General features: G+C 37.5%; 2 protein-coding genes and 1 long non-coding RNA gene across 9 annotated transcripts; 1 reads left to right on the top strand and 2 right to left on the bottom strand.

Annotated features, from left to right (window-relative positions):
• Positions 1-131: 131 nt before the first annotated feature.
• LOC113706961 (DNA repair endonuclease UVH1) lies at positions 132-6,486 on the bottom strand. Of its 3 annotated transcripts, none has more exons than XM_072061627.1 (10): positions 5,793-6,479; positions 4,895-5,199; positions 3,595-3,815; positions 3,263-3,342; positions 2,974-3,138; positions 1,771-2,568; positions 1,448-1,555; positions 1,114-1,374; positions 817-1,040; positions 132-510 (listed from the first exon to the last, which is right to left on the bottom strand). In XM_072061627.1, the coding sequence occupies exons 1-10, from the start codon at positions 6,348-6,350 to the stop codon at positions 300-302; spliced, it is 2,931 nt and encodes a 976-aa protein (XP_071917728.1). In that variant the 5' UTR covers positions 6,351-6,479; the 3' UTR covers positions 132-299. The 3 variants fall into 3 exon arrangements, with proteins under 3 accessions (XP_071917728.1, XP_027084868.2, XP_071917729.1); XM_027229067.2 differs by having other exon boundaries at positions 3,263-3,339; positions 5,793-6,477; XM_072061628.1 differs by lacking the exons at positions 132-510; positions 817-1,040 and having other exon boundaries at positions 1,234-1,389; positions 5,793-6,486.
• A 490-nt stretch (positions 6,487-6,976) lies between these two features.
• Positions 6,977-13,808, bottom strand: LOC113706318 (uncharacterized). 5 transcript variants are annotated; one of them, XM_027228199.2, is made up of 9 exons: positions 13,658-13,808; positions 12,852-13,211; positions 11,493-11,654; positions 10,705-10,788; positions 9,152-9,244; positions 8,936-9,079; positions 7,894-8,001; positions 7,609-7,660; positions 6,977-7,525 (listed from the first exon to the last, which is right to left on the bottom strand). In XM_027228199.2, the coding sequence occupies exons 2-9, from the start codon at positions 13,176-13,178 to the stop codon at positions 7,491-7,493; spliced, it is 1,005 nt and encodes a 334-aa protein (XP_027084000.2). In that variant the 5' UTR covers positions 13,179-13,211; positions 13,658-13,808; the 3' UTR covers positions 6,977-7,490. The 5 variants fall into 5 exon arrangements, with proteins under 5 accessions (XP_027084000.2, XP_027083998.2, XP_027083999.2 ...); XM_027228197.2 differs by having other exon boundaries at positions 13,564-13,806; XM_027228198.2 differs by having other exon boundaries at positions 12,852-13,225; positions 13,642-13,806.
• A 2,518-nt stretch (positions 13,809-16,326) lies between these two features.
• On the top strand, positions 16,327-18,304 carry LOC140012518 (uncharacterized). Its single transcript, XR_011819675.1, has 2 exons — positions 16,327-17,241; positions 17,750-18,304. It is a non-coding gene; the product is annotated as an uncharacterized lncRNA (long non-coding RNA).
• Positions 18,305-20,872: the final 2,568 nt, after the last annotated feature.

Below are 20,872 nucleotides of genomic sequence, written 5' to 3'. Positions count from 1 at the left end.
GAAACAAAAAACAGAGAGAATTCCACTCAGACGACAAACAGAAAAAGCTAATGTGCCCAGATTTTTTTGCTACCGTAATCTATTGATTGGAGAAAGAGGAGCCGAATTATAGTTTGGTTACTTTGGTAGTATACAGCAGAAAGCAAATCTCATTGAAGGTAAGATCCCTGCATTCCAAGTTACAATGTAAAGCAATATCTTCAAGAATGAATGAATTACATGAGTTGAGAAGAATGAAAAACAATAGTTCCCGCTTGATTATTGACTCAGTATTACAGACAGTTAAATCGAACATCGCCTTAGATCAAGGTTGGATATTTAGCATCTAGAAAATCTCTCAATGATTTAGCAGCTTTGTGACCTCCCATTAAATCCACTAGCCTCTCCACCGGAACAAGGGCAAGTTCTGCCAAGCTATTACAAGCATCCATTATAGCTCTGTAGTTGGAATCTGTCACACCTGGGAGCCGCCTCAGGAACTCCACTGCTGCCGTATTGTAATTCTCAGCTCTAGTCAAGGGAAATTATCAAACCATTGATACATGTTTTGAAAAATTTAGAATAATCTTACTGAGGAAATGATCTCAAAGGAAGAAGTCTCGATCCTACAAAGTTATGGACAGCTTCTTTCAACTCGTGATATATGATGCATATGAGACTCTTAAATATAAAGCAGGATATCAGGTTTGAACAAACTGGAAAATCAGAGGTCAAAAGAAATATGCATCTATATAGTAGAGATGCGCAGGTACACGCAAACTATACGTGACTGTGTATAGATTGATTGACATCACAGTGATAGAAATTAACGCTTACCTGACATCATTTTCCACAATACCCTCTTCTGACGGTACACCAACTCTAATTGCTTTGGCCTCATCAGGTTCATCCTGATTTGCCTTCAAAGAAGCAAATATCTCTGCAGTAGCATGCAAACTGCGAGACCAGACAATGCGAAGACGAGGGAAATGGAGAGCAAGCAAAGACAGCTTAGATATGATGTTATTTGGCGTAACATCATCACCAATATCACTAGCAGACTGCAAAACAAATGTAACTAAATCAGATCCAAATCCACCTCTAACCCAAAGAAATCCAAACCTCGAGAGCTACCTGAAATGAAAAGCTTTTGTCTTGTGAAAACTCAATCAGTAGAACTGGAATCCGGTAATAGCGGGCCATCATTTCCACCTGGTGGTAAAGACGACCAGATGCAAAACTACCAAAAAGATCTTGTATGCTTTTTCTTTCAACACATATCAAGGGTGACAGGATATAATCTCCAACTTCCAGTGTCACAGGGACTATGCGCATGCCTTTTTGGTGCAATACATTGGGGAGGCTGCTCATGAATTCCCTCATATCCACTATAACCTATGGAAAACAAAACTATCCTTTCAAATTCGATTGTTGATAAGATCAACTAAAAGAGGCTTTGGGCATATACCTGAGTTTCCTTATCAACTTCCTTTCTTCCACCTGCCTTTCGAGTAATCAAATTTTGGGCAATTATAGACTGAGGCTCAGCAGAAGAATCCAGCGCTAGAGATATATCCTGATTGTAGACAGAGGAGAGCCAACAGTGCAAAACTTTATGAGTTCTGAGGCCTTAATAAGGAAATTAATTGAAATGTATTACTACAATTAGTATCCTGGTAAACATGGTAAGAGCACTACAGGGAAGACTACATTGGGCAAAAAATGAGGTGGCACAGAGGCAATACATAGAGTTAAAATCAACAAATTTGCGAACAAGATTAGGAAACTCACATGATCAACAGGAATCATCATCATTGATTTCTGCCTAATAAGGGATTCAAATGCTCCATTCTCTCTACGTATACTTGCCTCAAACTTTTGCACCTCAGTAGATTCCTCATAGAAAAGAAAATACACTTTTATTACTTTTGAGGGATTTTCAGCTTTATATATTTCAATCTGTCTGACAAAAACCATGTCAGGATGGTATACAACAATGACAGATGGCTGCAAAATGTCAAGTATATGCTGATCAGTATCTAAGGGATGGAAATGCACTGGTGGAAACTGCTTATTTTTAATCGGCTGTTCAGCATCAAACCCTTGACAATGCTTTTGAAGCAACCATTTCTTGGAAGATGTAACTTCATTAGGCTGTTCAATTAAACCACCAGCAGCTGTTGAAGTGCATTGATTTTTTTGGTCATCATCTTCAGAAGAACATGCTTCAGATTTACTCTTTCTTGCAGACTTCTTGTCACTTTTACCAGGCTTTACTAATGTTTTCTTGTTCTTTCCTTTCCGTCTTGCTCTCTTGTGTCCTTCACTACCCTCGCATGTTTGAAGTTCATCCTCAGCAGCATTATTCTTTTCGGTTTGTTTATTAATTTCAGATGCTGCTGCTAGCAGCGCCTCATGCTCCAGCCTGCTTATGCTACTAATCTCCGCTTTTTGTCCAGATGCTGAAGGAATGACTCCATCAAGTATTCCAAAACCTTTAGGTTCTTTTGCTTTCTTTTTATTGCATTTTGGTAAAGCGCGCAGCTCTACTTTGCTAAGCAAATATTTTTTCCATTCCTCCTGCATAACCTTCAAAAGAAGAAAAACCAAAGACTCAACATTCTCCAACAGAATAAATATACAAATATAATAAAAACCAAGCTCAGAAATCAGTTGCCTTGATTCAACATTTTATCTCATGGAATGCAACTAAAAAGCAAAAGTTGTATGTAAATATTTTCTTACAACTCAGATACTCGCAAAATCACAAAGTAACTGACAAAAGCCAAATTGGCTCATTCGCAGTTTATCACCCTTATAAAGGATTTGGCCATTTTTCTCCAAAAAAGAAACTGTAATTGACCCTTGCAATAAATTTACAACAGAATGAACGTCTCACTCTTCATATTTTGGGAGATCCACGAAAAAAAACATGAAGTGAGGAGATGTTCATGATATGGGCAACACAATGAAATTTAAGGCAATAGGAAGAACCTTGTGGGAGCCCTTATTGATGCAATCCTCAAGCTGCATACAAGAGTGCTCATCTTTGCATGCTACTAAAACAATTCCATTATCATACGCACAATCTTCTGTAATTAGCTCCTCCCCAGACAAAGATTTCCTCTGTCTTTCTTCTTGTATCTCTTGAAGTATGTCCTGCCAAAAAAAGTCACATGCAAGATTCTCTTCAAGTCTTGAAAACTGAGATAGGTATCTACAAAAAATGATTCAACCAATCAACTTCAAGAATTGCAAAGAAAATTGGAATCCACTCACTCACAAGCAACACCTTCCATTTTGGTGGCTCCTCCAGGACTTCCTGTAAAACAGCACCATTATCTGCACTTGCTCCCACTACTACTAAGGCACACAAAGAAGAGGCTGAGAATCATAATCCTCACAGAAAGATATTTCATTAGCCTACTATTCAAACAGCTATGCTGCACGTAGAACTTGAACTGCAAAGTATAATAGAATATATGAATGAAAAGAAGCACAAATACCTAAGGATTTGCCTAATTCAACATTCATATGTTACCTCTAGAAATTGGCAACATAAGCAAGAAGCAAACAAATATTACCCCAAGAAAAAACCATGACCACAAAACTCACCTTCTTTCTCGCTGTTGCTGTCTTCTAGCTTTCTCTTCTTGGTTGCTGTAGTCTTACTTTGCCCAACATATTTCCCACCATCTAACCTCCCAAAACGAAAAACCCGCTTTTTTGCCAAATCAAAAATCTTGTAGCTAGATTCCGCAAATATCCAAACTGACCGAAAACTCTCTGATGCTCTGAGTGAATCTAGATATTTCAAATAAGTCACAGCATCATACCTATTCAGGCCACATGCCATGTCATTTTCTATTAGAGAAAACAATGATAGAAGGAGGGAGATAAAATGGAAAAGCTTCCCATTTCTGGACCCATAAAATACTTCTCTCACCCCACATTTTTTGGGTTAAAAGATCGTAAATGGTATTACACTCTTTTCTATAAGGTGGATGGATAAACTACATCTTCATCTAGCAGTTTCAGTTAAAATAGAACAGTAAAATTGAAACTTCATGGCAGATCTAAGACAGATGAAAGAATGTTACTCATCACATGGTAGATAATAAGACACCAAAAGAAAGTTAAACAACTCTGAAACCTCAAAGTAACACAAGAATGTGTCCTAAAATGTTTTCCCTGTAAGTTTTTATATTGCGGGCAAAATGCAAATGAAAAGTACAAGAAATCTTATTCTTCGTAGAATTCTCTTCGACTACTCCACCAAAATGCATGTCTAGCACCTTTAAATTTTAGCACTACATGTCAACAAAAATCCTAATGTTGAACAGAATCTCACCAACAATGGAAATGTAAAGCCAGCCTCGAGGATACAACACTATTTTCACGAGATCTTCCAGACAATGAACTAACTCTAGATATTTAGAGGTTGAACGATGTCAATATTTACCAGCTAGCCATTAAAAGAGAAACATACCACTCTATCCATCCCAGTGCTAAAGTCATTACAAGGGATACACTTTTTGTGAAGAGATGTAACCATTATTCGCCAATGAGGTAGCTGGATCAATTTACTGCTGACTCAAAATATTAACTAATTAGGAGTGCATCAGGATCTGCAAAGATTACTTTATCAAATGCCAAAATTCATTAAGTTACTAAGATTTTTTGGTAGACTTCTTATGAGTAACTTAATTTGAGACATTAAAAAAGGGAAAACATAATATGAACAATATGACCGAGGTCAACATTCTAACTGAAACAAAATTCAGGAGCATCAATATGTAAATGGGTAGAGAACATCAAGTGATCACCATCAAATATATATGAGGTAATACACACAGAAAGTCCATAAAAGGATTAATTTCAGATCAATCACCAATAAGTTTTACTTGTTCTGTACCTGACAAGGTAATCCAAAAGTTTCCTCAACGTCTTCAAATCTGAAACAAGCTGTTTTGTTTTTTTCCCTAACGTATGCCAAATAGGGTCCAATTGCCTTCTTACTATCTCATCGAATGACTTGAACAACCCATTCTCCACCGTCAAATCCTCCACATCAACTTTGTTAGTTTTCCTCATCTCCTTCAGACATGCATCCATCACCTCAATCACTGCCTTCTGAATCCCAATCATGTAGGGTGACATCGGCACCCTTATGTCCACAACTTCAGGTGGATTCCTCTCCAAATCTTGTGAAACATACACCTAAAAAACCAAATGAATATCAAAAGACAGGAAGTCCCAAATTTTGATGTGCTATATCTCTTTTACTGTTTTTGTTCTCCACAGGAATCAGTATTGGAGAACGGATTTGTATTCTTTCCAACAAAAGCTACATTCATTTAGGATACAGTTCAAATTCCAGCTCTGACAGAGAAACGAACACATCTTAAAGGTAAAATTTCAGAGCTGACACAGGAGCAAAGTTCCATATCAACTCGGAAGCTATAAGCTTTCCAAGAAATGATTAAGCTCACTCTACAATCAACTATACAGTCGGCAAATGTAGCCATCTCTAGCACAAGGAAATGAATCTAGCTTCTAAAGTCAAATCAGCAGGAGCAAGGTACAACTTCTTAAACGCAGTGTACAAGACATTAGCCATGAGTTATTACATAAAATTAGCATCAACAAAACGCATAAATCAATTTGAAAATTACGACTACCCAGAAAGGTTAAGGATGCAAATCTACATTTTATCAACAACCTAGGCAAAGTTTTGCATAAGTTTAGATAAACATTGCTCAAGAACAAAGAAAATATAAAAAATTTAATGCAAAAAAGGACTAATTAAGCACCTGAAACCTGGGCCAGAGGTGGAGTTTTCTGAGGAAAAGACACTTAAGTGTCCGTTCAGCTTTAGCAAAGCCCGAAACCATGGCATGGGGCCGGTCGGAGAAGGCCCGAACGAAGAGGGCTCGGTTTGAAGACCGAAGAATCCTAACAATAAAGGCCTCAGTGGAAGTATCAGAGAGAGAATGGGCATTCAGGAGTATAATTCCAGCGACGGCGGTGGTAGGAAGACGGCGGGCGAGCAGGTCAACGATAAGAATCCTAGTGGTGATGAAAAAGATGCCGCCGGAGGAGTAGAGGGAGAGGCGATGGTGGGCTGGGAGGTCGGAGGTGATTTCGGACGGGGTTTGTGAAGAGGAAAGGGTATTCTCATAATTTTGGATGATGGAGGTTTTCTGGGACGGGAAGGCGGATAGGATTAAGAGCGAGCCTTGAGATGGGTGGTGGAGGTGGAGGAGGGCGGCAATTAGCTTGTGGAGACCAAGCCCGGCGGAGAGGATTACTAAGCCACCTTGAGGGTCTTCCAGAAGGTCTGTAATTATGTTCTCGTGGAATTGTACCATTTTTTCTGAGCGGGTGGTATTGGGGCGGAGGGAGGCGTTAGTGGGTGTTACGTGGGTTGTGGATGGTGGCGGGAAGGGTGGCGGTTGATTTTTGAGGGATGGGACTTCAAAGTTGAAAGGAGGACTACTAATACTATACAGCGGTGCAAGTAGCAGATGAATATATTACCACATAAGTCCTTCAATTTTCAGAACATATCTACTCCAGCCACAAAACTTTATAGTAGTTAAAAAGATTTTGAAAGAGCAAAAAGTTTTAATTAAACCAAATTATTATAAATCCTTGTGCAACCGTATGATAGATTCCGTTTCAGGGCACAGTCCATTCCTTTCTTCATATTTTCTATTTATTGTGTCTTTTTCTTTTTAAAATTTTTTGATCCTAAGATGGTAGCGGGTGGAGGAGGGCTACAAATTAGCATCGGTTCTTAGTTGTGTTACTTTAATTCCGTGCACAAAAGGCCTAGCAAGGGCAAAGTATCAAAACACGATGATGATGGATGGTCTTGAGTTTTTTCAAAGACCAATCAAACATACATCTTTCAATAGAGTTTTCAGCAACAAGAAGATTATATATCTAAAAATATTTCCCCGTCTTCAAATGCTAAAAACAAGAACAAGAAACATGAGAAACAGGTTAAATTTATTCAATAGCAGCATTGATACATTTGCTGTTTGCTCTGATACTCGAAATGAAATGAGGAATTACATAGGAGAGCAACAGCAATGGATTCTGTACCATTTCAGAAGGTCAATCCTGAACTCCTCGGTTGGATTGAGCTCTCCAATTTCAATGCCAATGAGAACTGAAAACTCAATGCATAAAACCTCTATCCCATCTCGCACTTTGTACTGTGAATAATAGCTTACCCCAGACTACAATTTACATGTTTGGCAACAAATGCAATGAGAGATCTGCAACATTAATATCTAAAGTGCTGGCTTATACCAGTGAACAAACTGAAGTGAACCACAGCCTAATAGGGTTAATGTCTAAATCACGAAATATTATAGGGTTAATTGTTGCAGAATTAGGTTGGCGCTTAAGATGGAACCCTTTGGAGAAAAGAGTCAACATAACTTCATTCCAAGCCATGTATTTCGCATGGAGGACTCCATATCATATCACCTTATTGTAGGCTATTTATCAATTTCCTCCTCCTCAATTTGGCCGTCTGCAGCAACATGAAGATCAAAATAAATTCAGTCAACCTACAAGGCTAGGTGCAGGTGAGCGTCAAACACAGAAAAAACTGACCTGCAAGCTCAACGGCCAAGTTTGCCTGTTCATCGGCCTCAGAGTTCGAGTCCTTTCAAAATTACAAGATAGAACATCAGCACAATTTTATTTACAGTTCGTCATCTAGCAGAATATTATACAGAAAAATCATTGGCAAAATGTCAAGCCTACAGTTCCCAGTTATGTCCCAAAGCCACCAGAACACACACACACACACATATATATTATTTATATATGTATAAATATATATTATACCCAACCACCGAGATAGAAAATAGTGGACAGTGAACTTAATGAACTTACTCTCAGCACGTGAAAGATCTGAAATGACATAAACTTATCCTTCAATTTTTTTGCCTCCTCGTACAAGATGGCGATTTTGTGGTTTTTTACCTTCCATAAACCTTGAATCTATATCACAGAGCTAAAAGGTAAACTTTTGGAGCAGAAAAATGCAAAACACATCCATATATACAAATTTTAAAAACAAGATGTTACCACAAAGTAAAAGCAATATTCCTGGATGCTCCCAAGGGGGAAACAAAGCATAAAGGGTAGCCGCATTACACACAAATAAGAGGCACCGCATAGTTGTATCTAATGTAACATGATACTTTTCCTGTTTTTATGCCTGAAGTATCTGCCTGCCATATGCTACATTTAAAAACATCTACGTTGGCAAAAACCTTTACAAGGGCAGAAAAAATAGCCAGACATTTACACAGAAAAAAGCTACCGCCAAGAAAGAAAATTTGGAAGTCTTAGCTAGAGCAAGAATGCACCTTCTGGGGCTATTTTCAAGATAAAGCTTATTGAACATGTTACCAGAAGCTTCATTCCTCCTAACTACCCCAGATGTAATGTAGCACTGTTTTTTGACCTTAGATATTAAGAGCCATAGGGGTACGAAAAACCTTATTCAGGGGATTGCTTAACTGAATAAAACCCAAATTTCATATCAGTCAAGTATCATGACAAAAGACCAAGATAGGTTATTCTGTTTCCAAAAATATCTCATTAGCCTTGTGCCAGTCGGCACAACAAAATATCTTGTTCCTCAGCTCAGAAAGGATTATTGGTAAATATAGTCATGATGGGACTTTGCATAAGAGTATGCTACTTGCCTTTAAGATGTTACCAAATTAAACTTCCCTTCTTTCGATCACATGTCAAATAGAATTCGAAACTGTGGCTCCGCATAAAAGGGTAAACAAACCAGTGAATGAAAACAATGAAATGAGGATTTTATGAGCAAACGAGCCAAGCAGGTCAGTGATAAACTAATGATTTCAAAATAGATGGAGAAAAGATGGATCCACAAAAGATGTTTATGGATGTGACAAACCTGCATACAAACAAGCTTAGAGTCACCCCGAACACGAATACTTGAAAAACCTTTATCCAATGCATATCTCAGCCCTAAAATTATAGCTCGATATTCAGCAGCATTACAGGTCACTGTGCCTAAACCTTCGCGTAACCTACAACTCTGAGAATGAAAAAGGCAAGACATGAGTGTGCAATGAAGAAAATAGATATTGAAACTTAGCAAGGTGATTACCAAGCTTCCATCATCAGCCCGGAGTATAACTCCTGCACCAGCCTGCCCCGGATTTCCTTTTGATGCACCATCAAACTCTAGAGTGCAAGACCGCTGCTAACAAGTAAGCAGTTAATCAACAATCACCACTTAAAAACATCTAGCTACCAGCAGAAAATGGTGGCAAATACTAAAAAGTTAGCTTTTATGTATAGTTTTGCACATCTACTTAAGCTTTGTTACAGCCCTCTCAAATTATAGTTCAAACTCCTACTCATGATATAATACTGAAAAAATTACCCCATTATTTTTGGTAAAATTACAATGATCAACCCTGAGGCCAAAATAATGTTTCAAACCACACTGGACGTATCTGTACCTATGTCAAACCTCAAGAAGGGTCAGGGTACTCTGCCCTCTATACTCTGAAATAATGCCCTAAAATTACCCACTTGCTGGTGCATTTTACATGTTATGTCCTGCAAACTCAACTGCAGCTAAAAATAATAATAATAAACTAATAACAACTACATGTCCTACACAGGTCCAATCAACAGCAATTAGATCAAGTTTTAAGTCTACATACGCAGATCCAATAAAAGAAATCCCCGTCAACTAGACTACCTCAAATATGAGAAAAATAAAATTCTGCTAGTAAAAGGAAGAACCTTTAGACAATAAGGACACTCAGATGCGTTCATAGTTAAGGGGTATCCAACTTCCAGAGAGGAGGTTGACAGCATTGGTAGTTGGTCAGTTTGTAAGTAAGGAGCAGGAAGGTCTCTCAGGCAAGCTGGGCTGCACTACGCACAGGTATTAGGAACGGTGATGAGTGGACAGCTACGAGCTTTATGGTGGAAGTTTTGAAGATTGCTTGCCACAAATTGCAAAAGACCGGAGGGATGCAGTTGAGTGGGCTTTACGATGGAAATTGCTGCTTGAAGATCAATCATTGTGGGGGACCAACAAGATGCATGTGAGACGGGGATGGCAAGGACAGCAGGGGAAGAGAAGGACACCTTTGGCTTGGAGTGGTTCAATCTTAAGGAAGAACCAGATTGAGGGACTAGTGGGGCTGGTGGACTGATCAAGTCGCAGATTTTCTTTTGTTTAGTTCTCTCTCTCTCTCTCTCTCTCTCTCTCTCTCTCTCTCTCTATTCCTGGTCTTTTAGCAAATGAATTGGAATAATTCATCTAACACCTTTCAGCTTTTGTCAAGTCGAAGGGGTCGAATGCAGTTTCTGAAAGCACAGCAGATGTAGTAGCAGTAATCGTTTAACCAATGTTTAGGGGGAAAACAAACGTGACAGATGCTTAAATAAAGATGTTCTCTGTTTCTTAACATGTGAATCCACGTGCTAACCATCAGATGAATTCCAAATCACTAAAATATGAAATTAAGAGAAAATATTGTGGATACTGTAAGATTTTTTGAGTTAACAACTGAACTGGCTTACCATATTCATTGGTAACAGCATCAGGTAATGGGACAATCTTAAAACTTAAGTCTGTCCAACAAACAGCTTATTCATATGTAATAACTGAACTCAAACCCTAGTCATCAGCCAACTTACCCCAGATCCAGACCATATTGCATCATGTGGCCTCTTCCTGGACACAAGCTCGCTAGATGTTTCACCTCTAGAAGAAGAAGGAAGCTGCAAGAAAATAAGATTTTATTCAGAAACTGACAAAAAGCTGGAAAAGAACAAGAACAAGTCAACAATATCCCTGCACTAACATAGCAATCCAAACCATTAGCTATTCTCCAGCTAATGTGCATGAACCTTTAATTGGGAAAAGGTTAAGCTCAATGTTACAAACTCATGGACAATTAGTCCTACAAAGGAAAATTTTTAGTTACTATCTTCACAATACATCAAGATAAAAAGAAAAGAGAGTCAAAATCTTACAAGTCAAGCTCCAAATATTCCTAATAATTGCTTGTTTCCCCAATTCAATAGTTTTACTGATAAAGAGGAACCTTACATGTATATGGACTGTATAAGATAACCAACTAAAGTGGGCCTTGCAATTGCTTTTGTTTCTTGTTTTCAACTTCATGTTTCCAAAAGTTCACATTTAAAAGTTGTCTATCTTTTTTTATTTTGAAATACGTTCTTCAATCAAATTGAAATGAAAAAAGTTGCCTTCCTAACAACCAAAAACCTCATGTCACCATATTATCGCCGCCCAGCAGCTGCATCTAGGAAATGAAATGTGATAATTCACTTTAAAGTTTTTTGAATGACACTGGAATCACCATTTTCATAATTGATAGAATTTAGTAACTAGAACATCTAAGACAGAGAAGAAGAAAACACATCACAAAGTTTACAAAGAGCATGATATCATATCTCACCTGATAAGAGTGGCATGGTGAAAGAGGGCCAAAAAGTCCTTCAGTAAAATCTTCAGCTTTAAAAGAATAAAGAGCATTTTTAAGGCCACAAGATTGAAGGTATTTCTCTGCATCCTTGGGCATAGCATGACCTTTATATACACTTACAGGAGGATCACATATCTACAAGAAAATGAATGAGGAAGATCATTTCAATCATCCTTCATAAATTTCTAAAAGTTCCATACCAGGATGAAAAAATCTGATGTTTGCTATAGAGCAGTGATCTTGCTACGAAAGTGCATCCAAGCTAATAATGCACATCTTTTCACCTAAGAAAAGCCATGCTAAAAGCAGAAATCCTAATTATATACTTCAAACAATATCCTGACATACACCAACATAACGTCCAACAAGAACGCTACTGCAGAATTGAGCATTAAATCAAGAAAAAGCTTCAGGAAACAAATTCCACTCTTTTTGTTATCTTCCTATACCCTCGCTCTCTCACACTACATACACCTCGAACCTAAAAGTAGTTTAGGTACTGTGAAGAAGAAAAGGCATAGTTACCAAAGAGAAAAACATAATGATTTCATCCGATCACCAAACATAACAGTAGCTCCTTATTCAACATGAACACATGCAAGATGGTACTTTAGACGACGAAGAAGGTACAATAGGACAGGAAGATCCCATTGACTATTTAAGAAAGTGAAAACAATTTTTCAGAAATAGATGAAAATGTCCAACCATCTATGCTTCTATTTCTATATAACCAACAGGAAGCAAATAACTGCTACTACATACATGAGTTAAGACTCACCCAAGCATAGGTCAGATGCGGACTTCCCATCTTATCAAGCAAATTCATCTTCATCATACAAGGAAAAAAAAAAACCACATTCTGCTGGCAGCAATAGGAATAAAAGATAACTCTTGCACTTCCTCAACATGCAGAAACAACCGTTGCTGATTCTACCCGCAGTTGATCAGGCCAGTTGCAGAATGAGTTAAATGCTTCTAAAGTAAAACACTGACAAAGTGCACGAGTGCACCGACATGCGCATGAGCAGGTGTATACACATCCACATGCAGCAAAAGCAACTAAAAACTAGAGACATGCTTGAGAAATGACTAATATGTTAAAAGCCTTATCCAAGGGAATTCCTGGAAACATATTATTCAGTTTAAATTCAAAAGCTAACAATATTGTACATCCACCTATAGCATGATCTCCCATGCATCGGAAAGATGAGTGGCTTAACCATTGATTCACTAGTAAAGAGACCTATGTAGAAGCATAACAGACTGAAATCCACAAAAGAGCTTATATCAATCAACAAAATTATAAAAAGTACAGGGAATCAGATCAAATACCGAGGATCCAACTTGAGCCTGACAATCACTCAAACTCTTGTAGACACCAACAACATCCCCTTTCCTCACTACAAAGAACGCCTCCCTATCTTCCTTCATCACCGATTTCTTTGCAGACTTCTTCTTTTTAGTTGTAGAACTCTTAGATGAATAGCACTGGCAGCGAATTCGCGTCAACAAATGTTCCAAATTAGCAGCTCTAATACCTACATACTGAAAGCTTCTTTTCCATGAGGGCGACGAAAATCCACAAACTGCACTCCTCACAACAACCTGGCAAGCCTTTGGTAACAACGCCGAAAAATATGCATGAAACAAGCTGCTCATCACAGTCTACTTCCCCCCAAGTTCTCCAGGGATCTGAAAGAAGCCGCCTATCTTCATTTTCACAACGAATCCAAAACTAACAAGTGCCAGAAAAAGCTTAAATTTTTGGCAAAACTACTGTATTCAGAGCCTATAACAGCAAGAACATGAGAAGGGGTCCTAATAATTTGCAACTACAAGTGAAGTTCCCATCTAATTGAGTTGAACAAAATTAAAATCAGAAAATTGAATATCCAACAAAATAATGCAAGTCATTAACTGCAAAGCTTCTTAAAAGTTCCAACTTTATTAGGCAAAATGAATAAAGTTTCAATTTTAAGGAACCCAAGTCCTATTTAATAAAAATAGACTAAAGACTCTAGTTTTGAGGATCAAAAGGCTAAACCTTGAGTATACAATGCAGGAGACTCAAATGGATCATCCAAACAATTTATCTATAAATACTGAATATGATTGATCAAACCTCCAATTAACTCAACTGAAGAAGCTTTATGAACCCAAGGACAGAAGGCATCACTCGCGTGAAGAAGGAAGGGGGATGGGGCACATGATTGCCGGTTGGGGAGTTGGGGGCGTGGGGTGGTTGGGTTTGGTTGGGGGACTAGGGTATGGGGAGGGGTGGGGCTGGGGTGGTTGGGAGTGGGGATAGCAGTGCTGTAGTTATTGATGGCGCATAGTCGCAACTCGCAAAGATGGGTAAAACCCGGTTGAGGGTTTTACTTTTGGCTCCGGTTCAGTCCCTTGCCATGAACCCTGTCGCTTTGCAAGGGCAGGGTAGTCTTGGAATTTCATGTTACCCATTTGTACTGCAAAAAAATTTTGTAGTATTAAAAGGATAACCTTACTATTAAAGAGCTTGTTCAAGATTGATTTGTCAATTAATCAAACCAAATATGAATAACATTTTATATTTAGTATAGTTTTAAATTTTGTATAAGCTTGACTTTGATAAGCATGAAATTTTTAATTTATGTGTAAAAAGTCAAGTTACTGAAACTCGACTCGAAAAAAGTTTGTTTAAGTTCATCTCGATAAATAAATAAGTTAAAATTAAATACAATTTCAATCTCATCAAATTAATTAGACTTGTTTAGATCCCTAAAAATTCAGATCTAACAGTTTATAAAAGTGTATATACGTAGGATAAATTTTTATACACGTCAACGTATATATGAAGAATAATTTATCTTTTTTTCCTGTATAATTTTGATTTCGTGCTGGCTAATTTGCTGCTTGCTATTTGATCATTTTGGGATAGCTCAGCATATATATAAAATGCATTCTCCTTTCACAAAAACTAAATTAAAAACCCATCCAAAGCCTTCCACAGGATTATTATTAGCTCGAGTTACACGTAAGGTGAGTTGAAGTTGACTGGCTTGTAAATTTGAATAAAAATTATATGTTATGCAGCTAAATTGGTTACTGCAATAAAATCTTTACATTATTAGCATAGAAACATTGATCATGAACAAAAAGAAATGCTCGTGCTAATACACTCATGTCCCGCTTAAGATTATTCGAGAATTGAAAGATGAACCAAACTATTTAATACTTGAATCAAACTCGCTCCGGTAAGAGCTCGTTCCAACTTGGTTAACTAGCTAATCGAGTCAAGTTTGAACAACACTTTATATTCGATAGTTTTTAAATTCGATAAAAAGTTCGTTCAACCTTAGGTTGGCAAATAAACAAATCGAATTTAAATAAAATTTCAAACTCGTTAAAATAATCAAACAAGTTTAAAATATTTGATTTGATTAGACTCATTTACACTCTTGTCACGGCCACGAGCTATGGTGCCATTGTGTTGATCAGTGGAAGTTCTTCTCTGTCATTCTGTCCCCATCTCTTCCTTATTGTCTTATTGACATCCTTTCCCCCTATTTATGGTCAAATCTGTTTCCCGAAATTCATATGCCACTCCGAAAGATGCCAATTGCAATCCCAGTCTCACCAAGACACCGCCAGCTTCATCTTTAACTTGTGTTGGTTTCGACCCATGATTCACTAAAATATCCTGCAAGTTTTGCTGAAGCAAATACAAATACACATCGGTGCACCGGGTCAAAATTCGCCATTTTGTTGGCGTAGCAATTTTTTTCTGTTTCACCTATGTCATAGCAATTGTTTTTGTAGTACTTGAGAATTCTCACAAGAACTAATAACTCTGCTCTTTTTCTTTTATAAATCTTTACCCTATTCCATATAAGCTGGAAAAAAAAAAAGAAGAAGATAGAAAAGCATTATATGCTTTAGAGAATTCGATTACCTAATCAGATATCTTCATCCTGTTTTTTTGGATGGTTGCTCCCAATGGAATCTTTTCACTTATAATCAATCACCTCTTAATAATTTCTACTTATTTTCTTCTCCCTAATCTAATCCTTTCAATATTTTGGTATGAAATTTGTATCCATGTCGACATCAAGAAACTCCAATTTCCCAAAAAAAAAAAGAGAAATCAAAATTGCATGCTGAGCACGACTACATAGATTACTAATTTATGCTAGTACCTAAACAAGACAGGCTTATCTGGTGAAGAATAGAACAGGAACCGTTTGTTTTTTTCCGGATAAATAACATATGCAGAGGATCCCATCTCCGTCTTTTCCTGAATTTACATTTTTCTGGTCAGAAGTTTAGTCGTTTTCTTGTGATGGCATCTTCAAACGATAAATATGTAGTATCCTAAGCTGGCGTTTGGAAGTATACGGGGAGATGATAATAATACAGGTAACAGTCGACAGAAAAAACATCTCCCCAATCCTTCTTTCATCTTTTCCTACAAGAATGGAAGGAATACTAGCTAGCTGATTATATATTGCCGCAATCTGCCCTTGTCAAGACTTGCATGAAAGAATCTGTGGGGAAGATTTGTCTTACTTCACTTTTATTTATACATGTTCAGTCACATCCCTGATTTAGAGGTTGGGCTGTTACAAAAATTGCCTAATTTAGTCTTGTTTTTGTTTTACCAGGAGATTGGCTTAATTTAATAGAAAACGGACTGAAATCGTGTGCAAAGCTCGAGCGCCAAATGAAAGACTTGATTTAATAGAAAATGGACTGACACTCCGCGGGTAGCTCGGTCGGGAATGGTCGTCAGTCTCTACTGCAAGGTTTGGATTCGATTCCTGCATGGTAACTCGCTAGAATCTTTGGGTGGGGCTCTGCTAGCTTTAGGGAATTAGTTTAGCCAAATAAGGTTGAAACACCCCTAAGTGAAAAAATAATAATAATAGTTTGGTCGAACAAATTTCTAAATTTCCCTTAGCAATAGTTATGAAAAAATATGCAGTCAAATAAAACCTTAACTATTTCTTGAAAGCATTTTAGATTTCTAAATTTTTATAACATAGATTCGAAACACTTCAGCAATTTCTTTCAAAAAACTAGTGCATCTTTAAATTCAAATATTCTAGGGGCATCATACCCTCGACTTCTTTCTAGCTTTTGGTTTTAGTCATGTCAGGTATATAGAGATGCATCAGACAATCTTGGGGTTGGAATAGCGACCAAAGGCGTTTTCTTCTTTAATACAATTCCAAACTTCTCAGCCAGGTCTATGTTGTCACCATCAGCCATTTTCCAGTCAAAAGAATGGACCAAGGAAGCAAGTGAAAACATGAACATCCTCTCAGCCATAGCTGTTCCTGCACAAATCCTTCGTCCAGATCCAAAGGGGAAATAATTAAAATCATTTCCGCTATAATCCCACTTGCTATCGATAAATCTTTCAGGCCGAAAATCAGAAGGGTTTTCCCATATACTAGGGTCCCTATGAATAGCCCAGACATTGATGAAAACTCGAGCACCTTTTGGGATTGTGTAGCCTCCAACGATGCACGTCTCGCTGGGGCAATGAGGCACCAGAAGTGGAAGGGCTGGATGCAAACGCAGTTGTTCTTTCATGACTGCATATAAGTATGGGAGGTTTGGGATATCAGACTCTTCAACCACCCTGTTTTTGCCTACTACTCTGTCAACCTCTTCTTGAACTTTTCTCAGAACTTCTGGTTTGTTCATCATCTCAGCCAATGCGAATTCGACCGTGTTCGAGGTCGTGTCACTCCCTCCCACCACCATATCCTGTTGACAATCATGCATACATACCATAAAATAAATAAATAAAAATTAAGGACAGCAATTATTTATTTGAGGAGTTGGAAATTAATTATTACCTTTTGTTAATTAAGTAGTATTGGTTTATGTATATTTCATCCTTGAATAGTACTTAACAAATTCAGTTTTGGATAGGTCCTTCACCAACAGATGCTAATTAAACTACTAACAGAAGTGGTTAGATTCGTTTATGTCATCCTTGAAATAATTAATTTGAGATCTAAGTTATTCTTAATTTTGCCAGCAGACTAGCTATTGTATCTTTTGAAAAAAAATTCTGTGATTTTGGGCATAATTATGACCAAAATGATATCTATGCATAACATGGAAATGTGATAGGGTATAATTTGTTAGTAAATTTATTATTGATTTCCCCTTCTATCCCTGACAAATATTGTGTTAATTGCTGATATTTACTCATATTTGGTATTTGGAATCAATTTTAGGAGTGAAGCAGAAAATTACCAAAAAGGAGGGACTTGTATGGAAAAATGCAGACTTCTAAGGGCTTCAACCTTTAGGTCCTTGAGTTGGTGGGGACCACAAGCTAGTGCAAGGCATTTAGTCATTTGGGCTTTTCAAAGAAAGCAACGTAGAGAGACTTGGAACAACAAGTACTTGGGAGGCTTTGTCCACATGTGCGGGGACCACGGATAAGAAGCATGAGTCATTTGGACTCTAGGAAAAGAAACGTACAAGACTTTGAATTTGGTGTAGGGACCACTAGAGATAGCATTAGACTTCCTTTTGGCTTTAAAAAGGGGGAAACGTACAGAGAACTTTTATCAATCAATCAATAGTTTTAGTTTAGAGCTTTTTAGCATAGTTTAGTTTTCTTTTCTTTCTTGGTTTTTTTTGATGGCCTGGACCTCAGTGGAATTACTTGAAGATTTTCTCATGAGGCGTGGCTAAGTTTGTCTAGTCAAGAACAACGGAGGATTTGGTTCTACTAAATTTGTGAGATCGAATTAGTTTTTATTTATTCCCATTATTCACTGGTATTTGTCTATCTTCTGCTTTATGTTCATATGGTTGTTTTATTATTCGATTATCCAGGGCCCGGATTCTAGATTAATTCAATAACCTGAAGCCAATTAGGGTAGTTAAATCCGTAATTGTTTAATTATTCTAAACTGGTGGCAACTGGCATGATTGGGGTTGTGTCAGGGAGATAGGCAGGCTAACTTAAAGAGACACTCGTAGCGTGTTGATTGGTTAGAATTAGGCTCTTCTAATTATTCATGCAATTAGGGAATTGAACTTCTATGGTCGTACCTAGGGTTATTTCCTGATTAGAGAAATAGTCAACGGTCGTACCTTGGCTATCGACAAATTGAGGAAGAGTTGGTTGTTTATCGCGTGTATGACAACTATAACTAATTTATCAGATAGTAACTGGAATAATCCTTGCATCTGTGATCGAATTAAGTGAACCATTTCCGAAGTTGTCTCTTGGCTAGAGTTCGTCCATTATTATTTTTATTGTGATAATTAGTTATTTGAGTTGTAGTTATTTTATTTTAATTAATTTATTCCAAGTAATTTAGTTACTATCATTTTCAAAACCCCCCATATCTGGAACTTGAGAAGAAATTAAATTATCCCCACTCCCTGTGGATTCGACCCTGCTTACCGCTATATACAGAATTTGTATTTTATTTAAGCAGGTATTTATTATTGCACAGGTTTGACGCCTGTCAATTTTTGGCGCCGTTGCCGGGGACTGGTGCCTGATTAATTTGTTTCTTTTTGAGTTCATTTTTTTTTATTATTTTCCTCTTATTTTTTTTTATATATATATATAGTTTATGGCTGCTAACATTCCGTATTTTGGTGATAGACTGGATTTTATTTCTAGAAAGGGTTATGAAACTTGTGCTTTTTCTAATGATCAATGGGCTGCTGCAAATTGTGGAACTTATTTTGCCTCAGATCATTCAATCGACATATGCCATGCATTTCAAGATGGTCTAAGTGCTCCAATAGATACTTTTGGAAATTTTTCGCCTCAATATCAAACATGGTATGACCCTATTTCAAACGGGTATGATCAAGGATGGTTGGATGATTCCAATTTTAATTATGAACAAAGGCCAATAGATTTTCAACAGCTAGAGTTTCAAGAACCGTCATCCATGTCAGGTATGTCTGTAGACACCAAATTTTTGGTGTAATTTCATTTTTAGTTTTTTATTTGTCATGTTCATTTTTAGTTTTTAGTTTCCAGTTTTATTTTTATTTTTAAGTTTTATCATAGAATTTGTTGAAAAAGAAAAAAAAGAGAAAAGAAAAGCATTCAAAAAAATATGATTTAGTCGTTTGTAATTTAAATTCAATGCTTTCTTGAAAGAAAAAATGAAAAATATGAAAAATGAAACAAAAAAGATGGAAAAATGGCCATTTTTGTTGTTTTTAGTTGTTTAGTTTTTAAATTATTTTCATTATTATTATTATTATTATTACCTGGGTTTTGGCAATTTGTTATTATTATTATTATTTATATTTTATCATTTCTGTATTTATTAAGTTGAAAGTTAAAAAAAAAAAAAAAAAAAAAAAAAAAGAGAAACGCGACTTGCAAGCTGCGTTTTTGCAGCTTGCAAGGGAGGACTTCGGGCAGCCCCTTGGGTTGTAAATATAGAAGAGCTGGCTGAAGGTTTAGGGTTGTGGTTCCTAGATATAAAAGGAAAGCCGCAAGACAGCCGCAGAGGGGAGCTTGGTTAGGGAAAAGAAAAACAGCAAAGGAAAAAGAAAGAAAGGCTGCGGGCTTTAGGGAGAGAACCAACAGAGAGAGCTTCATCGTGGGGAGGGTTTTGCAACTAACGGGAGCGGAAAGAAAAAACGTGAAAAAACTGGACAGAGGGGAGAGCGAGGAGAGGGAGCTAAGCAAGGTGGCAGCTGAGAGTTTGAGAGAATAGAGAAAGGGAACAGCAAAAGAGGGGTTCTTTGGGTTGAACGGCTGTGAGAAAAACGGAGAAACGAGAGAGAGAGAGAGTCGAGAGTGAAGGGAGCTTAGGGCAGCGGAAGGAAGGAAACTAAGGGAGAACCCAGGAGTGCCCGCAAACCTCCAACCACCAGTCCGCATCTGCTGCTTCTACTTACGTGGACTTCATCACCACACTTCACTCCAAAGCCCACTGGTGCAACCTCCATCGCAGCCACCCACAACCACAACCTTTCTTCTCCAGTGTAACCAACAAGTGGCCAGCGGCTTGCCGAAGAACCGGAGCCGCCATCGTTGCTGGAACTGACCATCATCCTCTTCATCGAAGGAAAATATCATTATTGTAAGTAGTGTCCTCTTTTAAATTCCAGAATCTCTTAAAACGCAGACCTTTAAAGCTGTCCCAGCCTGTATGAGTGTGGTTGGAATTTGTGAACCTAAATTTGTTAGTTTTCGTGTTTCTTTTCTGTCATAATGAATGAAACGGATGTCATCTGTGGTTGGTTTTTTTTTATGGCTCAAAGATGCTGTCTTTTCGCTGTTATTGTGTATGATGAGGCCTGAAATTTAGTTGGTATTGATTGTATTTCGTTCCTAGGCTTTAGTTTAGTAGCAAGATCCTAGC

This window comes from Coffea arabica, chromosome 8e (assembly GCF_036785885.1).
Source record: "Coffea arabica cultivar ET-39 chromosome 8e, Coffea Arabica ET-39 HiFi, whole genome shotgun sequence".
Taxonomy (NCBI): Eukaryota; Viridiplantae; Streptophyta; class Magnoliopsida; order Gentianales; family Rubiaceae; genus Coffea; species Coffea arabica.
The sequence above is the reverse complement of the archived record's forward strand: the minus strand, read 5'-3'. Positions and strand labels throughout refer to the sequence as shown.